At 41.8% G+C, this 21,580-nt stretch overlaps 1 protein-coding gene across 5 annotated transcripts in view; it reads left to right on the top strand.

Moving 5' to 3' along the window:
- Window positions 1-21,580, top strand: part of PHKB (phosphorylase kinase regulatory subunit beta) — a 209,795-nt gene that overhangs the window by 34,392 nt on the left and 153,823 nt on the right. For all 5 annotated transcript variants that reach the window (XM_073307739.2, XM_073307737.2, XM_073307738.2 and 2 more), the window contains 2 exons: window positions 2,889-3,027; window positions 20,152-20,251. In XM_073307739.2, the coding sequence (XP_073163840.1) occupies window positions 2,889-3,027; window positions 20,152-20,251 (239 nt within the window). The remainder of the gene's footprint in view (window positions 1-2,888; window positions 3,028-20,151; window positions 20,252-21,580) is intronic.

The following is a 21,580-nucleotide window of genomic DNA, read 5'->3' as shown; positions in this document are numbered from 1 at the left end:
AAGAAGCAGACAGCTTTATCTCCTGCAAATTTAAACAAACTTGTTTGTCTGAATGATTGGCTGAACAAGAAGTAGGACTGAGTGGACTTGCACGCTTTAAAGTTTTACATTGCTTTATTTTTGAATGCAGGGTTTTTTTGCACATAATTCTAGATTTGTAAGTTCAACTTTCATGATAAAGAGATTGCACTACAGTACTTGTATTAGGTAAATTGAAAAATACTGTTTTGTTTTTACAGTGCAAATATTTGTCATAAAAATAAAGTGATCCCTGTACACCTCATATTGTGTGCTGTAATTGAAATCAATATATTTGAAAATGTAGAAAACAGCCAAAAATATTTAAATAAATGGTATTCTATTATTGTTTAACAGCGCAATTAATTTTGTTAATTGCTTCACAGCCCTGAATGAAACACTTTTTATTTTGTGACTTTTGTAGCTTCAGATGTTGGTAGGCTTTTTTGTATGAAGCTAAAGTTTTACACTTCATACTTACAACTGTGAGACATAGAAATTTTCCTTTTACTTACTAAAATATGTTGCTGTATCTGATTTCTGGGATTCTTCTTGGATGGTAATTACTGAGCACTGTTTGGGCTTGTCTACACTGACAAGTTTCTGCACAGAAAAGCAGCTTTTTGTGCTAAAAGTGCAGACGTGCACACACTGCAAAGACACTTTGTGCAGAAACTCCTCAGTTGCAACGCTGCAAAAAACCACTTCGCCGAGAGTCGTATGGCTATTTGCACAGAGGCTCCAGCACTCTTTTGCCAGAGTAGACACTTCATTGGTTTCTGCGCTATAACTGGCCTCCGGAGCTGTCCCATAATGCCTCATGTGACTGCTCTGCTCATGTGACTCTACTGCCCTGGAGACATGCGCCCCTTCCCTTTCAAAGCACTGTTTCTGACAGCTCTTGTGTGCTGTGCTGATCTGCTCCAGGACACAAAGCAAACCATTAATGTGGAATGCTCGTGCTGTTGAACACAGAGGTAAGGGTGTGTGTGTGTGAGAGAGAGAGAGAGCGAGAGCGCTCAGGGAGGGAGGCGGGGGCTGATGTTAGGGTTTCCCCCTCCCCCTGCCTCAGGACTGGTTGCTTCCTGCCGCTGTATCAATTTATGAGACAGCATGCTGACACACTCTGGCCCCCAAAACACACTCTCCCCCCACCCATACACTAGGGTTACCATATTTGAACATTCAAAAAAGAGGACACTCCATGGGGGGGGATTTGCTCATGCCCCCCGCCCCTTCCCCAACTCTACCCTCTCCACCCCCATTCCAACCCCTTCCCCAAAGTCCCCGCCCCCTCCCGTGAGCGCATCGCGTTCTCTCTCCTCCCCCCTCCCTCCCAGCCTGTTTCACACCTGAAACACCTGTTTCGTGGCACAAGCTCTGGGAGCTAGAGGGAAAAAGCGGGCACTCTCTCGAATGATCAACATTCACTCTCTTTCTAGAATGATCAACTCTTCTTTGGGGAAAAATAATAATGGCAAAATGCTGGACATTTTTATATATTTAAAAATTCTTCCCAGATGACGATTTAAGAACCAAAAAGCTGGACATGTCTGGGAAAATACACTCTTCTCCCATGTCTCCCCCCACACATACACACACTTCAGTTGAAAAGGAGCTGGCAATGTAATAGGATTGGGAAACCTGCATCACGTGGTGCTGTGCCTGCCCCATGAGGCATTGCAAACCCTTCCCAAAGTACCCTATGGCCAGTTGCACAGTGTGATTGCTGTTCCTTAGGCGTCAGAGAGTGTTTACACTAGCAGCACTTCCATCGTCGATGAGAGCTGCGCTGTATGGCAGCTATCCCACAGTACAGCTCTCTTGATAGGTCTTGTGGGAAGCGGGGGGTGAACAGAAGGCGTTCTGGGTCCCTGCTCAGTGCCCCATGATGCACTGCTTCATATCCCATCAGCCCCATTACTTCCTTGTTTCTTTCAAGGCATTTTTTAAAATCCTCTGCTGTCTGGCTGCTTTTCCCACCACATCTACAAGCAAAGGAAAACGGAGTTTCAAACTTCCCGGGTCTTACAGTGGGAGGGGCGGACATCCTTTTACCTGGCGTCAGAGCGGTGGAGATGCTGCCCAGAGGGTCGCTTTTGGAATTGTGGGATATCCTCCGGAGACCAAAAGGTGTTTGCACAGGTGGAACATATCTTCACTTTCAGAACAGCACAAAAAGAACAGTGGAAAGAACTGTATGCCTCTCGTGAAGGTGGTTTTCTCTTTGCGGTGAACTTCTGAGTTCACCGCAAAAAGTCATTATCAAGTGTAGACACTCCCACAGTTTTAGCGCAAAAAAGGGACATTTTGTGCTTTAAATGGCAAGTGTAGACATAGCCTTAGTGCACAGTGATCAATGTGTATAAAAGAAAAATGCCTGTATAATCCAGAATTGTTTCTATTGGGCAAAGAGGATTTTTTAAACCCTGTCTGTCCTTGAAATCTTTTGGGGACAAATCAAAATACTGTAGACTTTCATTTAAATTAAATTTTAAAAAATGCAGTGCCCATGCAAGCAAATTCAGATTATTGGAGTGGCTTGCATTGAGTTGGTTTTAATGTAAATAGGCTGTGATATAGCTATAAACTAATTTTTAATCATAGAAGTTGCTTTGAATACTTATTTTGAAGAAATATTAGTGTAGGAGAGATTGATAAAAGCAATGGCATGTATGTGTAGGGGGAAAATTACCTTGTTTTTGGGTCTCTCGTTTGTTTTTGTTTTTTCTCTTGTTTTTATTTCCATTGTGTAGTTCTCTTATAGGTTGTCTGCAGTTTATTCCTAACTCCCCTCCTCCCCCGCCCATTAAGATTAATTTAGGCTTGGAGGAAATTGAAATCTTAAAAAGATTTGTTTTTCTTTGCAGTCAAGTCAACGGTGTTGCTTTATCAAAGTCCAACTACTGGTCTCTTTCCCACAAAAACGTTTGGTGACAACCAGAAGGCAAAGGTGCAAGACAGTCTTTACTGTGCTGCATGTGCTTGGGCATTAGCACTTGCATACAGGTAAATTGCTTTTCTTCTGATGGTAAAGATGGTTAATAATTATCCCATGTTTGGATTTTATGGTGTTGCATACCATAGAAGCATCTAAGTGAGAGACATTGTGTATCAAAAATAGTTTTGTAAACCTCTGGAAATGAAAACGGTGTAAGAAGCATGGTATAAATGTGCATATTGCCACTTTAATAACAATGTCACTTGACTTTCATAAGTTAGAAAACTGATTTTTTTGTTTGTTTTTAGCATAACCTTTTGAGATGTGTTGTCTTCACATAAGCGCCTCTTCTAAATTTTCACTGTCACCGATGTTCTGAGGCAGTATGATTAAGGCATGTTGTCAAAAATTGTTATGGTAGTGAACAATACTACAGTACCTGGAAGATAAACTGAGTTCTTTCCTTCTCAGGCATCCGCACTGATACATTTTGCAGGTCAAATTTTTGCCTTCAGTTACACCTGTGCACCTCCACTGTGTGCCTGTTGTATATTTGTAACTAGAGGCAGAATGTAACCCAATAACTGAAACTTAGTTTTGATTATAGATAAGAGAGAATAAAAACCTCATTCTTGGAGTGATGTCCCTATAGGTGCTCCACTGTAGGTGTATGTGCGCCCCTGCGCGTCTAATCAGAGATTTTTGGTAGCAGTGTCCGTTGAGCCTGCGCCTGTGCTCTTCTCCATCCCCCTCCACCGTGGTGGTCTGCCTTGAAGCTATCTAGCACTGCGCTGGTGAACCCCGCTCACTTCCTTCTCAACTGCCTTTGGCCTTGAACAGAGTGAGCAGTCGTCCCTTCTTTATCTGTGTCATTAGCATAAGTAGTAGCTGTTTTTGTTTTTCTGTTCTCCTTAATAGTTAGTTAGTGTTTCCTTTTTTCTTTTTCTTTTTACTTCTTTGCAGGGTGTCTAAAAATCAATGATTTAAAAAAAAAACAGATTTATTTTATTTAAATCAGATTTTTTTGATAAAATACATAAAATGTATCCAGCAATCATCCCTCCATAATGCAAACTATAATAAACTTCAGAGCTAAGGGTGAACCATTCAAGAAATATGTTTGATGATGATGTTTTAAAGAAAGTCACACCAGTGAACTGGTGGAAGTCACTTAAGCATTTGGATTCAGAGACTGTTGAAGTGATAATCCCCCTTTTAACAGCAGTAGCTTCTTCTGCCTGTGTAGAAAGAGAATATTTTCTTCCTTTGGACTAATTCATTCCAAACTGGGAAATCATTTGGTACCTGAAAAAGCAGGAAAGCTTGTTTTTCTTTTCCAGATTATGAACAAACAGGAAAATGAAGGGGAAGACAACTAAGTTAGCTGCAGAAGCCAATATTTTAAGTATCTCATGTTGACCTGGCTGATACAGTCCATTAAATTTTTGTGGTTTTTTTTTAAATATTTCATTAACTATTTTAGTTAAAAACAATTTTAACAAAAAAAAGCCCTGATTTTAAAAAAATTGAATGTTTAACTAAATTCAACAATTCATGTGCTTGTTTTGTTAAAATATTATATGTTTGCTGTTGAAGAAAAAAATTCAGACTACATAATGTTGTTGTTTTAGTTAAATAAAACAATTTAAATGTTTGTCTGGTGATGTTCTCCTCCTAATACAGCATAGCAAGAGAATCCTCCAAATATTAATGATTAACCTGTTGAAATGGAGATAGTTCACCTCCCAGTGACTTCATAAATATCTGCCTCAATTACCTTTGGTAAATGAAATAACCAAACAATCATTCATTTTCTGATATAGCTGTAAAACTAATCTGAAAAGTTTTCAAAATAAATCACTGTTTAAAAATGTATAGTGTGTACCTTCTAAAAATGAAACCTACATCTATCTCTGAGTTGTGAAGAATATGTATTAAGGTTATAACAGCCAACAAGAATGCACTTTTATGTAAAAATCCATGATTAAATAGAGTCTTCCTGATTAGTAATTTAAATCTATTTGATTTAAATCAAATCCACCGTGCTCCTTTGGGATTTAAAAAAAAAAGAAAGTAAGTAAGTAAAAGAAATTTAGTTTCCTGCTCTATCTGGGGGCTTTCCCCTCTTCCCTCCCTCCACCCCCATTGGGCGTTTAGTATACTTTAATTTTTTTTTCAGTTTAAAAAAAAAAAAGGAAAAGAAGAGTAGTAAAAAAGATGTTTTTTCTGCATTCCTCACTGCTAGAGGATGATAGCTCCCCGCCCAGGGGCATGCCTGGCTCTCCCTGCTCCAAGAGGTGCATCTCCTGCAAGTAGTCAATTCCTGTAATGGCCAGACACTTTCACAGTGCCTGGGAGAGCCTCACAGTGGTGCTTGACCTGCCACAGCTAAAACAGCAGTCTGCAGGACCTGAGAGCTGAAGTTAAAACTCCTCCTTATGGAGAAGGCACTTCAGTCTCCAGGGAACTCTGGTGCTGACCCCGGATCATCCATGGAGCCTTTAACTTCAAAGGGAGTAAAGTTGTGGACAAAACCAGCAGACTCCCCCTGTAAAGGCTTATAAAAAGGGCTCCAAGTAGTTGGTCAGCCAGAGGGGCTCCCCAGTGCGTCCACCTCGGTACCAGCAGCTCTGAAGCAGGATACCCAGATGGGGGCCTCCGCTATGAGCTCTGCTCTGTGGCACCGGCTGCACCACCTGGAGAAGCCAGGGGCTCCGCAGTCAGGCTCTGAGGCAATGGTACCGCCCACTAAGGAGACAGACAATTACCATACCGTCTCTAAAAGAACGTCACAAAGAAACCCTTTGGTATCAAGTGTGACAAAACTCCCATCTATGGAGTGCCCCGCACCTTCCCAACCATCGGTACTGACAACATACCACAAACACTCCTCTGCAGTTCCAAGTGAGCCCATGGTACCACATGAGCTCTGGTACCCTGGAGATCTGTGGCCCTGGTATCCAGGGAAAGACCATGACTGTACCATCTCTAAAAGAGTGGCACCGACAAAACTTTCTCTACCAGGCACAACAAAACTCTCATCTGAGGAGTGCTCTGCATCTTCTCAACCATCATTACCGACAAAGTACCATGGACGCTCCTCCATGGTACCGAGTGAGCCCAGGGTACTACATGATCTCTGGTACCCTGGAGACCTGATGGTTGGGGAAGAACCGCAATCCCCATTACTTGGTACCAGGGTCCCGGTACTGAGCACATCCCAGCACCTGGGATCGCTCTTGGTACCGGGCTGTGTATCACCAATACCCCAGTTGGCGCTGCCCTTACCCAGTGACGAATCAGACAGTGGCCAGGAGGAGGTCATTTCTGGCCCCTCATTTTGGCCCACCGTCACAATACAAGGGTCCTCTCCAATTCCACAAATTGTGGTATGGGCCCTCTGGGGTAAGCCCCCTCAGCCAGGGGAGGAGGAAGCTTTCTCAGAACAGGAAGAAGGACTCGAAGGGGAAGCTACCCCTCCAGCATGCTTCTCCTGATTTCCACTTGATGAGGCTGTACTGCTTCCCCTCCCATCACTTGGGGATGATTATAAGAATTTTCTGGACTTTACCAAGTGGATGACATATGAGCTGCAGATTCCCCTACAGGAAGTTGCAGATACACATCACAAGTGATACACATCACAAGTTGGTGGATATTCTTCACACCTCCTCCTCATCCAGAATTGCTCTCCCAATTAATGAGGTGATTCTAGATCCTACCAAAGTCATCTGACAGACTCCAGCCTCCATCGCACCAACCAGCATCAGAGCCAAAAATAAAAATAATTTTAAAAAATTACTACATCTGTCCCAAAGAGGCAGACTTTGTTTCAACATCCGCAGCCCAACTCCATCATAGTGAATGCACGAAGCACACAACATAATGCCAAGTTGACCCCATACAATCGGGCTTGACAAGATGGTGTATTACCATTACATTACCATTTAGAGTCACGAATTACCAAACTGTCATGGTCAAATACAATTTTATTAATTATGGGAAACTCAGTGCATTTCTAGAACATTTACTGGAGATACAAAAAGAACAGTTTCAGACCATTCTTAGAGAGGGTTAGTTAATAGCCAGACTGGTGCTAGAGACAGCACTGGATGTAGCTGATACAGCTGCCCACCCAGTCTCCATGACAGTGGTACTGAGGCGGGCTTCTTGGCTACACCTTTGTGGATTGCCCAAAGAGCTGCAGAAGGCTTCCAGTTTGAAGGGCTCAAACTCTTCGCGGAGAAGACAGATTCTTCTCTCCACATCCTGAAGGATTCCCAGACCACATTACGCTCCCTAGGAATCTACACTGTGGAACAGAAGAGAAGATATACCTTTAGCCACAGCACAGGTCACAATCTCCTCAATACCCACCATCTCAGTGCTGTTACAAGCCACGGTGTAAGAGGACGAGGGCTCAAAAGCGGAAGCAGTCTGCACCCCAGTCTGTGACCTCTCAAACCGCCTCTTCTAAGCACTTTTGACAGGTTGGTCGAGGGCCTGAACAATTATACCTTGCAGTGTCAGCTGCCACCTACACACCTGTCATGCCCCTTCAGAATTCACCTGGCCCTACTTCACAGTAGTTGGGAGAATATCACCTCTGACAGATGTGTCCTGGAGATCATTTTGAAGAGTTACGCCATTCAATTAATGTCCCTCCCCCATTCCAACCCTCCTTCCCTGTCCCGCTTCAGGGACCCTTCTCATGAGAACCTAGTTCATCAGGAAATATATAATTTGTTATGCTTAGGGGCCAGTGAACCAGTCCAAGTGCAACTCAGGAGCAAGGGGTTTTACTCTCATTATTTCCTGATCCCCAAGGTGAAGGGAGGTTGGAGCCCATTCTAGATCTAAGGGCATTAAACAAATACTGGAAGGCGCAGATGTTAAAGATGGTCACACTAGCAGCCATTATTCCAGCTATAGAGCAAGGAGATTGATTGATTGATTTCCAGCCGTCAGCCTACAAGATGTCTACTTCCATATCTCAATACGGCCATCGCACAGGAGATTTCCTATGATTTACGTTTGGGACAGGACCATTGTCAATACAGACTGCTCCACCCAGGGTATTCTCCAAGGTTGTCTTTATTGTAGCTGCACACTAACCCCGGTATAGTGACTGGAGTTTATCAGCACCAACCTTGATGTGGTACAAGCGAGAGCATTCCTCCCACTACGCAGACTCACCACCCTGGGACGGATGCCTCCCTAATAGGCTGGGGAGCTCACCTACACAACCACAAGGGTCAGGGCAAATTTCCTTCCGTAGAAATGACCTTCCATATCGCTCTTTTGGAGCTAAGGGCTGTCAGGAATGCCTGTTCACACTTTCTGCCTTTCATCAAGAACACCCACACACAAGTCATGATGCACTTAATATGACTTGTATGTTGTACGTAAATTGCCAAGTGCGTGCCAGATCTCCCTCCCTTTGCAAGGAAGCACTCAAACTTTGGAATTGGTGTATCCATCACAATGTGCCCATCTCAGCCTTCTGTCTACCAGGGATACAGAACGTGACAGCCGACAATCTGTTTGTGCGCCTGTGGCACTCCCAATGAGTAGATATTGAACTCCAAAGGGCTTCAAGATACATTCGCCGTTTGGGGAACCCTAACTACGAATCTGTTCGCTACTTACCGGAACAAGAAGTGTGCTTGTTACTGCTCCAGGGCCGGCCTGGGGAAACATTCACAGGAAGACGCCCTCATCCTCACATGGGACGGGGCCCTCTTGTATGCCTTTTCCCAGTTTCCTCTTCTATCCAAGGTCCTGTTGAAAATTCAAAGAGACAAAGCTAGTGTTATTCTGATTGTCCCTCCTGGCCATGACCAGTGTGACTCCCTTACCTGACACAGATGGCAGTATGCCCTCCTGTTCCTCTTCAGCGCGTTCCTCACCTGCTCTCTCAATACAATGGGCTGATCCTTTTCCCCCAACCTGCGGGTCCTGGTCCTCCACCTCCAGGCTTGGCTCCTTCTTAGTTCCAAGGCTTAGAAGCAGAATGCTCTGACGAGCTGAAAGATGTGTTGCTACACACCCAAAAGTTGACCACGCAACATACTTACCTACAAAATTGAAACAATTTGAAGTTTGTTGTCATTGTAAACACATAGACCCAACCTCATCTTCCCTCCCTCTGATTTTGCACGACATTTTAGACCTCAAGAGGTCAAAACTCTCACTCAGCTCCCTTAAGGTACATTTCCTGGTGAAAACTGTTTTCCACTAGCAGATAGAGATGTACTTTGGTGTTTGCTCACCCGCTGACGTGTAGATTCCTTAAGGGCATTTGGAATCTCTTCCCACATGTGATACCACCCGCTCCAGCCTGGGACCTTAACCTAGTTCTCAGGGCTTTGATTAGACCTCCCTTTGAGTCCATGGCAACTTGCTTTCTCTTACACCCGTCCATGGTGACAACATTTCTAATTGCCATCACCTCGGCTAGGCGCATAGGAGAAATAGCAGCCCTGATGGCTCACCCACCGTTAACGGCCTTTTTTAAAGATAAAGTAATTCTAAAGTCATATCCCAAGTTTGTCCCTACTTTCTCTGCACTTTCCATATGAATCAACAGATCCATCTCCCTGTTTTGTTTTTTTTCGCAAAACCACATTGTGACAACAGGGAGATGATTCTGCATATGCTAGATGTTAGAAGGACACAAGCATTCTACTTGGACAGGACTAAGGACTTTAGGAAATCCCCTAAACTCTTCCTTTCATCTACAGAAAGATCCAAAAGCTCTGTGATATTGGCTTAAAGACTATCCAGGTGGGTCTTTGGTTTCATTAATCACTGTTATCAAGGGCACAACCTGCTTCCATCCAGAGTCCATATGTACTCCATGAGTGGAAAAGGTAGAAAATTGAGTTTTGTTGTTGCTGAGTAGTTGCTAGAATAGGTCAAAACTGGAGATGTTATGCTTTGTTTTAGATGGTTTTGAAACTTACATTAAACTTTTGAAAAGATAAGTACTTAAAACTAGAAGTTTTAATTGGGAATTAAGGTACTTAAAATATATTCAGATGGTAAAGTACCAAAAATGGAAAAGGTAGTCTAATTAGGTATTTTCCCATATAGGTAAATCTGTTGTTAGGCCAAAGGCAAAATATCTGGAGAGAGAATATTGCCAGCCAATGTAGGAGGATGTTGCAGGTTTGCAAATTACATCTCCAGACGCCAAGAGACCTTTGATTTCAGGTTTTTGCAAGGATATCTGGTGACCAAGATTAAGGCATACCATATCTGGAACTTTAATTTTCTGTAGTCAGTTGTAATTTTACCTCTAAAAGTATTCACTGTGGTGGCATGCAGATCTTCCTGTCTTTAACTGATAACAGAGGGTTAAGAGTAAATTGAATTTATAAAGTGAAGTTGAGAACAGGGGAAGCAGAGATCTATCCAGTTTGATTCTACCTCTGGCTGTACTTCCAAATACATTATCATTCCCTTAGGACTTGTCTACATGGGAAAAAAGCCCAGAATAGCTAGTGTGGAATAGCTGTCCCTGAATAGCTATTCAGCATTAACTCCCTGGGTGAACACTATTATTCCACACTGAATGCCTTTATATAATTCAGAGTAATTGACTTTGGAAGTGAGAGATAGGTATTGTGCTTTAAATGCACAGCCTAGCTGTTTTGCACTATCTTCCATATGAATTTCCCATTTAGGCAAGCCGTTGTAAAGTTTTAAATCTTCTGTCAGGAATGTATGTATTTTGTAGCTAAACTTTAAGATTTGTATTGAGTATCAAATATGCTGTTTAAAAGCTGTTTATAACTTTTTGTCTTCATTTGGTCCACTTCTTTCCTCATTTACCACTATAATTTTGAGTTCTTGAACACTGTTATAGAAAGGTCCTAACCACTTAAAATCTATGCTGTTGGTTTTAAAGCCCATGCCTCTTGCCACTGAGATCTAGATTTCCATACAGGAATTAAACCTAAATTATATGAGTTCTGGAGGCCTCAAAAGTCTCCTGGTGGATGAATTTTTATCTGTTTCAAACTATCAGCTCATGCAGACTCAATCAAAAATAAACAAACAAACAAGCTATACAGAAATGTCTACTTTTATGTATCTTTTTATTTGTCGCTCCTTTGACCTGACTTTTTGAAATGAGGTTTTGGGCTGAATAGCTTTGTAAAACTCCAGTTCCCTAACTTTTATAAGTATAGCTTCATTTGTAAATTTCTGTTGGGAGTATAGCCCAAAAACCTGTGACAATCATAATAATTAAAAAATTTAACCCTTTTTTTCACTCCCATAACATTATATAAACAGCTTTTTAAATTTTACTTACCAGGAACATCAAGAATATCTTGTGAGCTCCCTGTTTCACTAACCTATATAAAGGGTCTCCACAACACATTGATGGCAGTAACTTTTTTTCCCCTAAATTTTTTGCTGTGTAATTCCTTTTGACTTTAGTTGGGAAAGTATGGTTCCTGTCGTCATAAAATCATAGAATATCAGGGTTGGAAGGGACCTCAGGAGGTCATCTAGTCCAACCCCCTGCTCAAAGCAGGACCGACCCCCAATTAAATCATCCCAGCCAGGGCTTTGTCAAGCCTGACCTTAAAAACTTCTAAGGAAGCAGATTCCACCACCTCCTTAGGTAATGCATTCCAGTGTTTCACCACCCTCCTAGTGAAAAAGTTTTTCCTAATATCCAACCTAAATCTCCCCCACTGCAACTTGAGACCATTACTCCTTGTCCTGTCATCTGCTATCACTGAGAGTAATCTAGATCCATCCTCTTTGGAACCCCCTTTTAGGTAGTTGAAAGCAGCTATCAAATCCCCCCTCATTCTTCTCTTCCGCAGACTAAACAATCCCAGTTCCTTCAGCCTCTCCTCGTAAGTCATGTGTTCCAGATCCCTAATCATTTTTGTTGCCCTCCGCTGGACTCTCTCCAATTTTTCCACATCCTTCTTGTAGTGTGGGGCCCAAAACTGGACACAGTACTCCAGATGAGGCCTCACCAATGTCGAATAGAGGGGGACGATCACGTCCCTTGATCTGCTGGCAGTGCCCCTACTTATACATGCCAAAATGCCATTGGCCTTCTTGGCAACAAGGGCACACTGTTGACTCATATCCAGCTTCTCGTCCACTGTAACCCCTAGGTTCTTTTCTGCAGAACTGCTGCCTAGCCATTCAGTCCTTAGTCTGTATTGGTGTATTGGATTCTTCCATCCTAAGTGCAGGACTCTGCACTTGTCCTTGTTGAACCTCATCAGATTTCTTTTGGCCCAATTTGTCTAATTTGTCTCGGGCACTCTGTATCCTATCCCTACCCTCCAGCATATCTACCACTCCTCCCAGTTTAGTGTCATCTGCAAACTTGCTGAGGGTGCAATCCACACCATCCTCCAGATCATTTATGAAGATATTGAACAAAACTGGCCCCAGGACTGACCCTTGGGGCACTCCGTTTGATACTGGCTGCCAACTAGACATGGAGCCATTGATCACTACCCGTTGAGCCTGACAATCTAGCCAACTTTCTACCCACCTTATAGTGCATTCATCCAGCCCATACTTTAACTTGCTAACAAGAATACTGTGGGAGACCGTGTCAAAAGCTTTGCTAAAGTCAAGGAACGACATGTCCACGGCTTTCCCTTCATCCACAGAACCAGTTATCTCGTCATAGAAGGCAATTAGATTAGTCAGGCGTGACTTGCTCTTGGTGAATCTATGCTGACTGTTCCTGATCACTTTCCTCTCCTCTAAGTGCTTCAGAATTGATTCCTTGAGGATCTACTCCATGATTTTTCCAGGGACTGAGGTGAGGCTGACTGGCCTGTAGTTCCCAGGATCCTCCTCCTTCCCTTTTTTAAAGATGGGCACTACATTAGCCTTTTTCCAGTCGTCCGGGACTTCCCGGATCGCCATGAATTTTCAAAGATAATGGACAATGGCTCTGCAATCACATCCGCTAACTCCTTTAGCACTCTCGGATGCAATGCATCCGGCTCCATGGACTTGTGCACATCCAGCTTTTCTAAATAGTCCCGAACCACTTTTCTCCACAGAGGGCTGGTCACCTCCTCCCCATGCTGTGCTGCCCAGTGCAGTAGTCTGGGAGCTAACCTTGTTCGTGAAGACAGAGGCAAAAAAAGTATTGAGTACATTAGCTTTTTCCACATCCTCTGTCACTAGGTTGCCTCCCTCATTCAGTAAGGGGCCAACACGTCCCTTGACTTTCTTCTCATTGCAAACATACCTGAAGAAACCCTTCTTGTTACTCTTAACATCTCTTGCTATTCGGGTCTTTGAAAATGTACTCCTACTGGTATGTGTCAACACTTAAACTCAAGAATAAAATTATTCTTAGAGATCCTCTTTTAAAAGATACACTCATTGTTTCTAATTCTAGTGATACTAAATTTTTCTGCTTGCAAGCTAAATGGATTACATGAGAAGGCTCTTACCAGGTACTCGTTCTTTAACATGTTTCTAAGCAATTTCTTTGCTTCCAATATATCTCCTAATTGGGCTGTGTTCCTGATTGATGCTTTTGACCACTACTGTAGTATAAATAATAATCACAAAATATTGTGAGTTGGTAGGAAAAAACTAGCAAATGCAGGTGTGACGGGTTCGGTCATAGAGACCCCCTTGGGACTGTCACGTGATGTGCTGGAATTACCTCTGAGCCTGTTTTCCCTGGCAGCTTGGGACTCCAGAACCCTGCCTTGTTGAGCTAGACATTCTAGCCTGCTGTAACACAGACCTGGGTTTGGTCCACGCCCCCAAAGCTGCATGCTTTAACCAAAAACTGCTCAGCAGGTTACCTGTGTCCAGCACCCAGACACCCAGCTCCCAATGGGATCGAAACCCAAATAAATCCTTTTTACTCTGTATTAAGCTTATACAAGGTAAACTCATAAATTGTCTACCCTCTATAACACTGATAGAGAGATATGCACAGCTGTTTGCTCTCACAGATATTAATTACTTCCTCTGGGTTTACTGATACACAAAAGTGATTTTATTAAGTGTAAAAAAGTAGGATTTAAGTGGTTTCAAGTAATAACAGACAGAACAAAGTAAGTTACAAAGCAAAATAAAACACTCAAGGCTAAGCCTAATCCATTTAGAAACTGTTTACAGGTAAATCTCACCCTCAGAGATGTTCCAATAAGCTTCTTTTACAGACTAGACTCCTTCCTAGTCTTGGCCCAATCCTTTCCCCTGGTACAGTCCTTGTTAGTTTTAGCAGGCATCTTAGGTGAAAAGCAGGGTCTTTTTCATGGTTGGGACCCCCCTTTGTTCTCTTCCACCCCCTTTCATAGCTTTGGCACAAGGCAGGAATCTTTTGTCTCTCTGGATCCCCACCCATCCTTCTAAATAGAAAAACACCAGGTTTAAGATGGATTCCACCATTCTTCCTGGGCTGGCTTACAGGAACACAGGAAGGCTTGCAAGTAAACAGAGTCATTTACAACCAATTGTCCTAGTCAAGGGGAGGCATCAAGATTCTAAACCATCATCAGTGGCCCACACTTTGCATAATTACAGTAGTACATCAGAGTTATACTTTATATTTCTAGCTTTAGTTACAAGAACGATACATACATACAAATATGTTGAACACACTCAGTAGATTATAAGCTTTGTAATGATACCTTACAAGAGACCCTTTGCATAAAGCATAGTCCAGTTACATCATATTTACACTTATAAGCATGTTTCCATAAAACATTATGGAGTGCAATGTCACAGCATGCACCTTCTAAATCTCAGTTTCTCTTCATATAGATGTCTCTCTATTAATACACAAAAAGGTAAGGGAAAAAATATAAATAGTAACACAATTGTTTCCAAATAGAGTGTTTTCCAAAGTTTCTGTAAAGCAGGTCTTCAGTTGAAGTTATTGGGCTTTCCTGTCCACCTCTTGCCACTTAATAGTGAAAGTTAAGTTGGCATCCACCTTGACTTAGAATTTTTGGAGGTGTTCATCTGATATAGAATATTTAATGTTAAGTGTCAGGATCCGGTAGGAAGAGGCTATAATTAGGGCCCTACTAAATTCATGATCCATTATGGTCAATTTCACAGCCATAGGAACTGAAAATTGGTTAATTTCACGTTTTCAGATGTTTTAATCTGAAATTTCAGGATGTTGTAAACCGGCGGGGGGATCACAAACCTGGTGTAGGGGGGGTCATGGGATTGCTACCCTCAGTTCTGTGCTGCCTTCAGAGCTGGACAGAGAGGGGAGGAGGGGTTGCAGAGCTATCTGCATCTGGGAGAGATACACAAGAGCAGCCCTGCAGGGAAAGAGCAAGTCCTGTCCTGTCTCTCCCCTGCCCAGACTAGCAGCTAGGAGCCCCCTTTTCTGGGGCGCTCCCAGCAGCATAGGGAAGATCGGCTCCAACTCCACAAGCCTTCTCCAACTACAGGAACCTTTGGGGCTGCTGCACAGTCCCAGAGCATCCTGCTACAGGGGGAGGCACCCAAAGATGGGTCTGCTCTTCTCCCCCACCCCCCACCACAGTGGCTATGCAGGGAATGCACAAGTCCTGTCCCTCCCCAGCCCAGCCAGAGCTAGGAGCCTCCTTTGCTGGGGTGCTCCTACGAACAAGGGGACATCAGATTTCACAGGGAAAGGCTTTTTCACAGCCCACCTTGCGTTTTTCACAGCAGTGAAATTGGTAGGGCCCTAGCTATAATCAATGCCTGAATGAACTCCTTTCCAAATTTTACCCAAATCTTAGGTCTTCTGTTCCTTATACCCTTCCTTCCCAGCCCTAACTTGTTTGAACAGTAGCCTAGGAAAGTGAACAGCACTTGTAACTGAAGTTAATTTACAGTATGATTTGCAGAATTATGGGAGCCATGTTGCTCCCATAATTATTTATGGGTAATTCCTTGCAATTCATGCTAATGTGGTATTCTTTTAAAACATTACTTCTCCATGGTTAGTATTCCACATTCTTTTTCTAACAGACAGTGCTGAGCAAGATGGTGTGAGTTCAACTGTAATGTATTTATGAGAAGGGAAGAATGACATGAGAATAATGAAAAAATTTAGTCCCTACTAACAGTCAGCATCACACAGTAAGGAGATAATAATTTTTGCCAGCACAATTCAATTATATTTTTAGTTGAAGAGCTAATTATAATTCATTATAATACAGAGAATTTTTGTTCAAGTGCAGATGATCTATTATGTGGATAAAAAATGTGGGTTAGATTTTACCCTTCCTTAATCTATATTACTTATTGGTCAAAATTGTATATCTCTGTGGATTTACTTGAAAGATGGATTTAAAATCGTTTGACTCGTCAAAACTGCTTTTTTGCCTTTAATAACCGTTCATGTTACAGACATACCTTTGCATATCCTGTTTTTTTGACTACTCCCTAATTACTCATGGTGGCTGCAAATGAAAATAAAAAATATTCTTGACCAGCGTAGCATCACCTTAGGATTTTATTTTAATTAGCAGCTGAAATGGCTGCCCTTAAAATTTTTTATGTTTAATTTCACTCTTATGCTTTAAACATATTATGAAAGGCTAGCAATAAAAATATTAAAAGGGAGCCAGGATTTGTAAAGCGTGGTTGTTGCTTTTATTATCCACTTGTATTGAAGGAATTCATTACGTCTTCCTTTTCATTTAATCTTTTAATTCCTCCCCTTTGTGGATGAAGCAGAAATGTTGGGAAGATGGAAGAAACAGAGATATTGGAAAGGAAGGATTGGGAGGGGAGTGCTGAATACCTCATGTTTACAGTAGCTGACAGACAAACAAAGGCTGGTGAGAAAAGGGATGGTACAGATCTTGCTGGAGTGATGTAAAGTCTCTGCTTCCTGATATCTGGAGACATACAGCATGATATATGGGATTTATTTTGTACTTTGTATTAGAGGGGTAGCCGTGTTAGCCTGTATCCACAAAAACAACAATGAATCCGGTGGCACGTTAAAAACGAACAGATTATTTGCACATAAGCTTTCATGGGTGAAAAACCCACTTCTTCAGATGCATGGAGTGAAAATTACAGATACAGGCGTAAATATATATTGGCATATGAAGAGACGGGAGTTACCTTACAAGTGGAGAACCAGTGTTGACATGGCCAATTCAATCAGGGTGGACGTGGTCCACTCCCAATAATTGATGAGGGGGTATCAATACCAAGAGAGGGAAAATTGCTTTTGTAGTGAGCCAGCCACTCCCAGTCCCTATTCAAGCCCAAATCGATGGTGTTAAGTTTGCAAATGAATTGTAGCTCAGCAGTTTCTCTTTGAAGGATGACTACTTTTAAATCTGTTGTTGAGTGTCCAGGAAAATTGAAGTGTTCTCCTACTAGCTTTTGTATGTTACGATTCCCGATGTCTGATTTCTGTCCATTTATCCTTTTACGTAGAGACTGTCCAGTTTGGGCAATGTACATGGCAGAGGGGCATTGCTGGCACATGATGGCATATATCACATTAGTAGATGTGCAAGTGAATGAGCCTCTGATGGTGTGGCTGGTGTGTTTGGGTCCTGTGATGGTGTCGCTATAGTAGATACGGGGACAGAGAAGGCAACAGCGTTTGTTACAGGGATTGGTTCTGGATTAGTGTTTATGTGGTGTGATGTGTAGTTGCTGGTGAGTATTTGCTTCAGGGTGGGTGGCTGGCTGTAAGCGAGGATTGGCCTGCCTCCCAAGGCTTGTGAGAGTGGGGGATCGTTTTCTAGGATAGATTGTAGATCGTTGATGGTGCACTGGAGAGGTTTTAGCTGGGGGCTGTATGTGATGGCCAGTAGTGTTCTGTTGTTTTCCTTGTTGGGCCTGTCCTGTAGTAGGTGATTTCTGGGTACCTGTCTCACTGTGTCAATCTGTTTCCTCACTTCCCCAGGTGGGTATTGTAGTTTTAAGAATGCTTGATAGAGATCTTGTAGGTGTTTGTCTCTGCCTGAGGGATTGGAGCAAATGCGGGTGTATCTTAAGGCTTGGTTAGAGACAATGCATCGTGTGATGTGTCCTGGATGGAAGCTGGAGGCATGTAGGTAAGTATAGTGGTCAGTAGGTTTCCGGTATAGGGTGGTGGTTATGTGACCGTCGCTTATTTGCACTGTAGTGTCCAGGACGTGGATCTCTTGTGTGGACTGGTCCAGGCTCAGGTTGATGGTGGGGTGGAAATTGTTGAAATCCAGGTGGAATTCTTCAAGGGCCTCCTTCCTGTGGGTCCATATGATGAAGATATCATCCATGTAGCACAAGCAGAGGAGGGGCGCTAGGGGACGAGAGCTGAGGAACCGTTGTTCTAAGTCAGCCATAAAAATGTTGGTATACTGTGGGGCCATGCGGGTACCCATAGCAGTGCCACTGACTTGAAGGTATAGGTTGTCCCCAAATCTGAAATGGTTGTGGGTGAGGACAAAGTCACAAAGCTTAGCCACTAGGTGTGCCAGGGCTACATCAGGGATATTGTTCCTGACAGCTTGTAGTCCATCCTGGTGTGGAATATTGGTGTAAAGAGCTTCTACATCCATGGTGGCCAGGATGGTGTTTTCAGGAAGATGACCACTGTATTGTAGTTTCCTCAGGAAGCCATTGTACTTTGAGGGAAGGTGAGGTGGCAAAAATACTAGTGGTAAATTGTGTTCCCTTAGTGCAATTACACTTCTTTTGTGAGAACAGAGTTCCTTCCAGTCCTTTAATTGCACAACCAGTTTAGTGTGATTTGGGCATTCTTTGCTCTCAAGAGGTCCAGGGCTGGGTCAAAATATGTGCTATAAGCCAGAAATGAGTTCCAGTGTCGGGAAGATGGCACAGTTCTTTTATTGATGTTACTGTCCTTGGCTCTCCACAATGTTTGCTTACATTTCTTTAGAACATTTTGGGAAAAATAAGAAACAAAAAAATTCGGAGTAAAAAAATAAAATCAAGGAACTTGAGTTAAGGACTTTAATAGCGCTCTTCACTCACCCACTTACTGTGTTATACTTAGATTTTAAATAAATGTCTGTTGCAAACTATACAGTTAAAACAGTGGAAATTTACTCAGTTTGTATTTTTGTGGTCTTATTTTTGAGTGGGCTTGCTTTTCTTTTCCTCACTTGAGTTTTTTAAATGAAGATGTGTATTTCACTTTTGGTATATGCATCTGTCTGTGTTTGTAGTGGTACTATTTAAAAAACTTCCCAATGATACATTTTCAGTCCATGACATGAGTCTTAAAGACACCACTGTGTTTATTGATTATCACGATGGCAAGCAGAATTAGAGCACATCTGCCTAGTACTCACTTCTCTAACAATACATTGCTATTATTGTGACTCATTCCCCATGGCAATACTCTCACACTTGCATATAGTGCAATAATCTTTAAACTAGCCACAGTTAAATTAGTGATGGTGATAACTAAGGTTAGTAATTAATCATCAAATATGTAAATACTTACAGATTGCACTGTTTTGCATATTTGTATCAGAGCCACATTGTGATTGGTGCTCTACAAAATATAGGAAAATACTATCCTTGACTGAAAAACCTAAAATGTTAGACAGAGAGCAGGGGGAAAGATACAATATATGAGCAAAGTGGTCAAGGTAATGCAGACAAATATTAAATCAATTTTTATTTAAAAAAATAATTTATTTATATAATTTTTTGTAATATATTGAATTTAATTGTTTAAACCATTTGAATTCATAGCATAGCCATGTTAAGAGAGAGGTTTCTTGACATAAATAGCAACTGGTTGACAAACCATTAAAATGCACTATTATAACTCTTCAAAAAATTTAACTTTGATTATATCAATGATAAGCATTTTTGCAAAATTAAAAAGAAAGGTTGCAGGACTTAAGTATCCCAAAGAGTTCAAGAAGAATATATTTTGCTCTTGTAAAACAGCTGGAAAATTTTTCCTTTTCATTTTATTTTGTTTTGAAAGAGGAAAAAAAAATCCTACACTGAAAAATTTGCAGGCAAATTTGTAGCCCACAATTCTTGTTGCTAAGGCACACCATAAACTGAAAAATGTGGATTGTATCATGGAAAAATGGACAGAACTCTAAATGTATTAACATTAATGGGAGTCGCTATAATATAAGTGTTTAACTATGTGGTTAAGTACTTAATTATCAAAAGCACTACTACCTTTAACTTTTTTCCTAATGCATTTGCAGTTTGTTTCATGGGTTATCTCTCTCACTCAGGCGCATTGATGATGACAAGGGAAGGACACATGAGCTGGAACATACTGCCATAAAATGTATGCGAGGAATTCTCTACTGCTGTATGCGCCAGGCTGATAAGGTAAAAACACTGCAGTGTGGACACAAGCACTCACTTAATTCTAAAGGACTAATTTAACTATAAGCTGTAACATTTTCCAAATATAGATAAAATTAAAAAGGCAACATAATACTACAGTGTAGTCCAGCTAAGAAAGGACTGCTCTGATTTTCTGGGCCTAGCCATGTGAAAATGTGAAAGGTAAGAAGAACTTCACCCTGTGTATAAATGATGGAATATATTTCAAAATTATCTTTTTAAAATTACTATTCAAATTGGAGCCTATGACTGGCAGCCATCTAACTAAAATGTTAATAGTTTGTGATATAGTTAGTATAGTGGTCCTATGAAAAACATTCTAAGCAAGCTTCTGGCAGGACTCGTTATTAATGTATCGGTCATAACAATGAGTGATGTTTTCAGCATTTATGGCCTGATGTTCAGAACAGCTGAACACCAGCGACTACCACTGAAATCATTGAGAACTGAGAGTGCTCAGAAGGTTTCAAAATCAGGCCACTGGCTTAGTGATTTTCTATGGAAGGATGTGGGATTATCGGGAGCTCCTTCCTTTCCTGACTTCAGAAACGTGGAGAAAAGGAGCTTTCAACAACAGGTGGTACTTCCTTGCCACTGAATTTCGGATGTTAAGAGCAAGGTACCTCTGCTGTTGAAGTGATGCTGGAACTTTCTTGGTCAATTGGTCAGGCAGATCATGGAGTATACTGGTCATCACTTCTCTATCTCTTTGTGGCTTAGTTTTACATTGTAATAAATAGGTACTAGAGGAGCACCATGAACATACTCATCCCATGATCTCCCTGTTAGCAGACCCTGAATATTCTGGGATTATAACTGGGTTTTTTCCCCCATCCATAGTTAAGGTTCCTAGGGAATATCTTGAAATTTCAGAATGCTGTGTAATTACATTTTCTCACATAATACGCTGTTAGTGGTGGGGCTTTGGCTCTGTGTGTGGCTGTGTATGATGTAGGGGGTAAGGTAGCCAAAGAGAGTGGATGAGTTAAAGGGACTCTGTCAACTTGAAAATAACGTTTGTCTGAAAACTTGTACTTACTTATTCCAAGTAACCTGTAATATGAGTATAACAGAAAAAGAATAAAGAAGAAAATCCTTTCTTTTCCATTTTGTTTACTTTGGGCATTTGACTGTGCTTAATACATAGTCAATTTCACTGTTTTGTTTGATGGCCTGTTGTGCTTAGTGTCTTGTACTCTCCCATATAATGACATCACTGTCATGTACTGCTTTGTGGGACCTTACATACACTCTGTTCTCTGAGATCTGTGGGAAGGTATTCATTAGTAATACAACAGTAGGGTTGTTGCT

This window comes from Lepidochelys kempii, chromosome 12, assembly GCF_965140285.1.
Source record: "Lepidochelys kempii isolate rLepKem1 chromosome 12, rLepKem1.hap1, whole genome shotgun sequence".
NCBI lineage: Eukaryota > Metazoa > Chordata > Testudines > Cheloniidae > Lepidochelys > Lepidochelys kempii.
The sequence above is the reverse complement of the archived record's forward strand: the minus strand, read 5'-3'. Positions and strand labels throughout refer to the sequence as shown.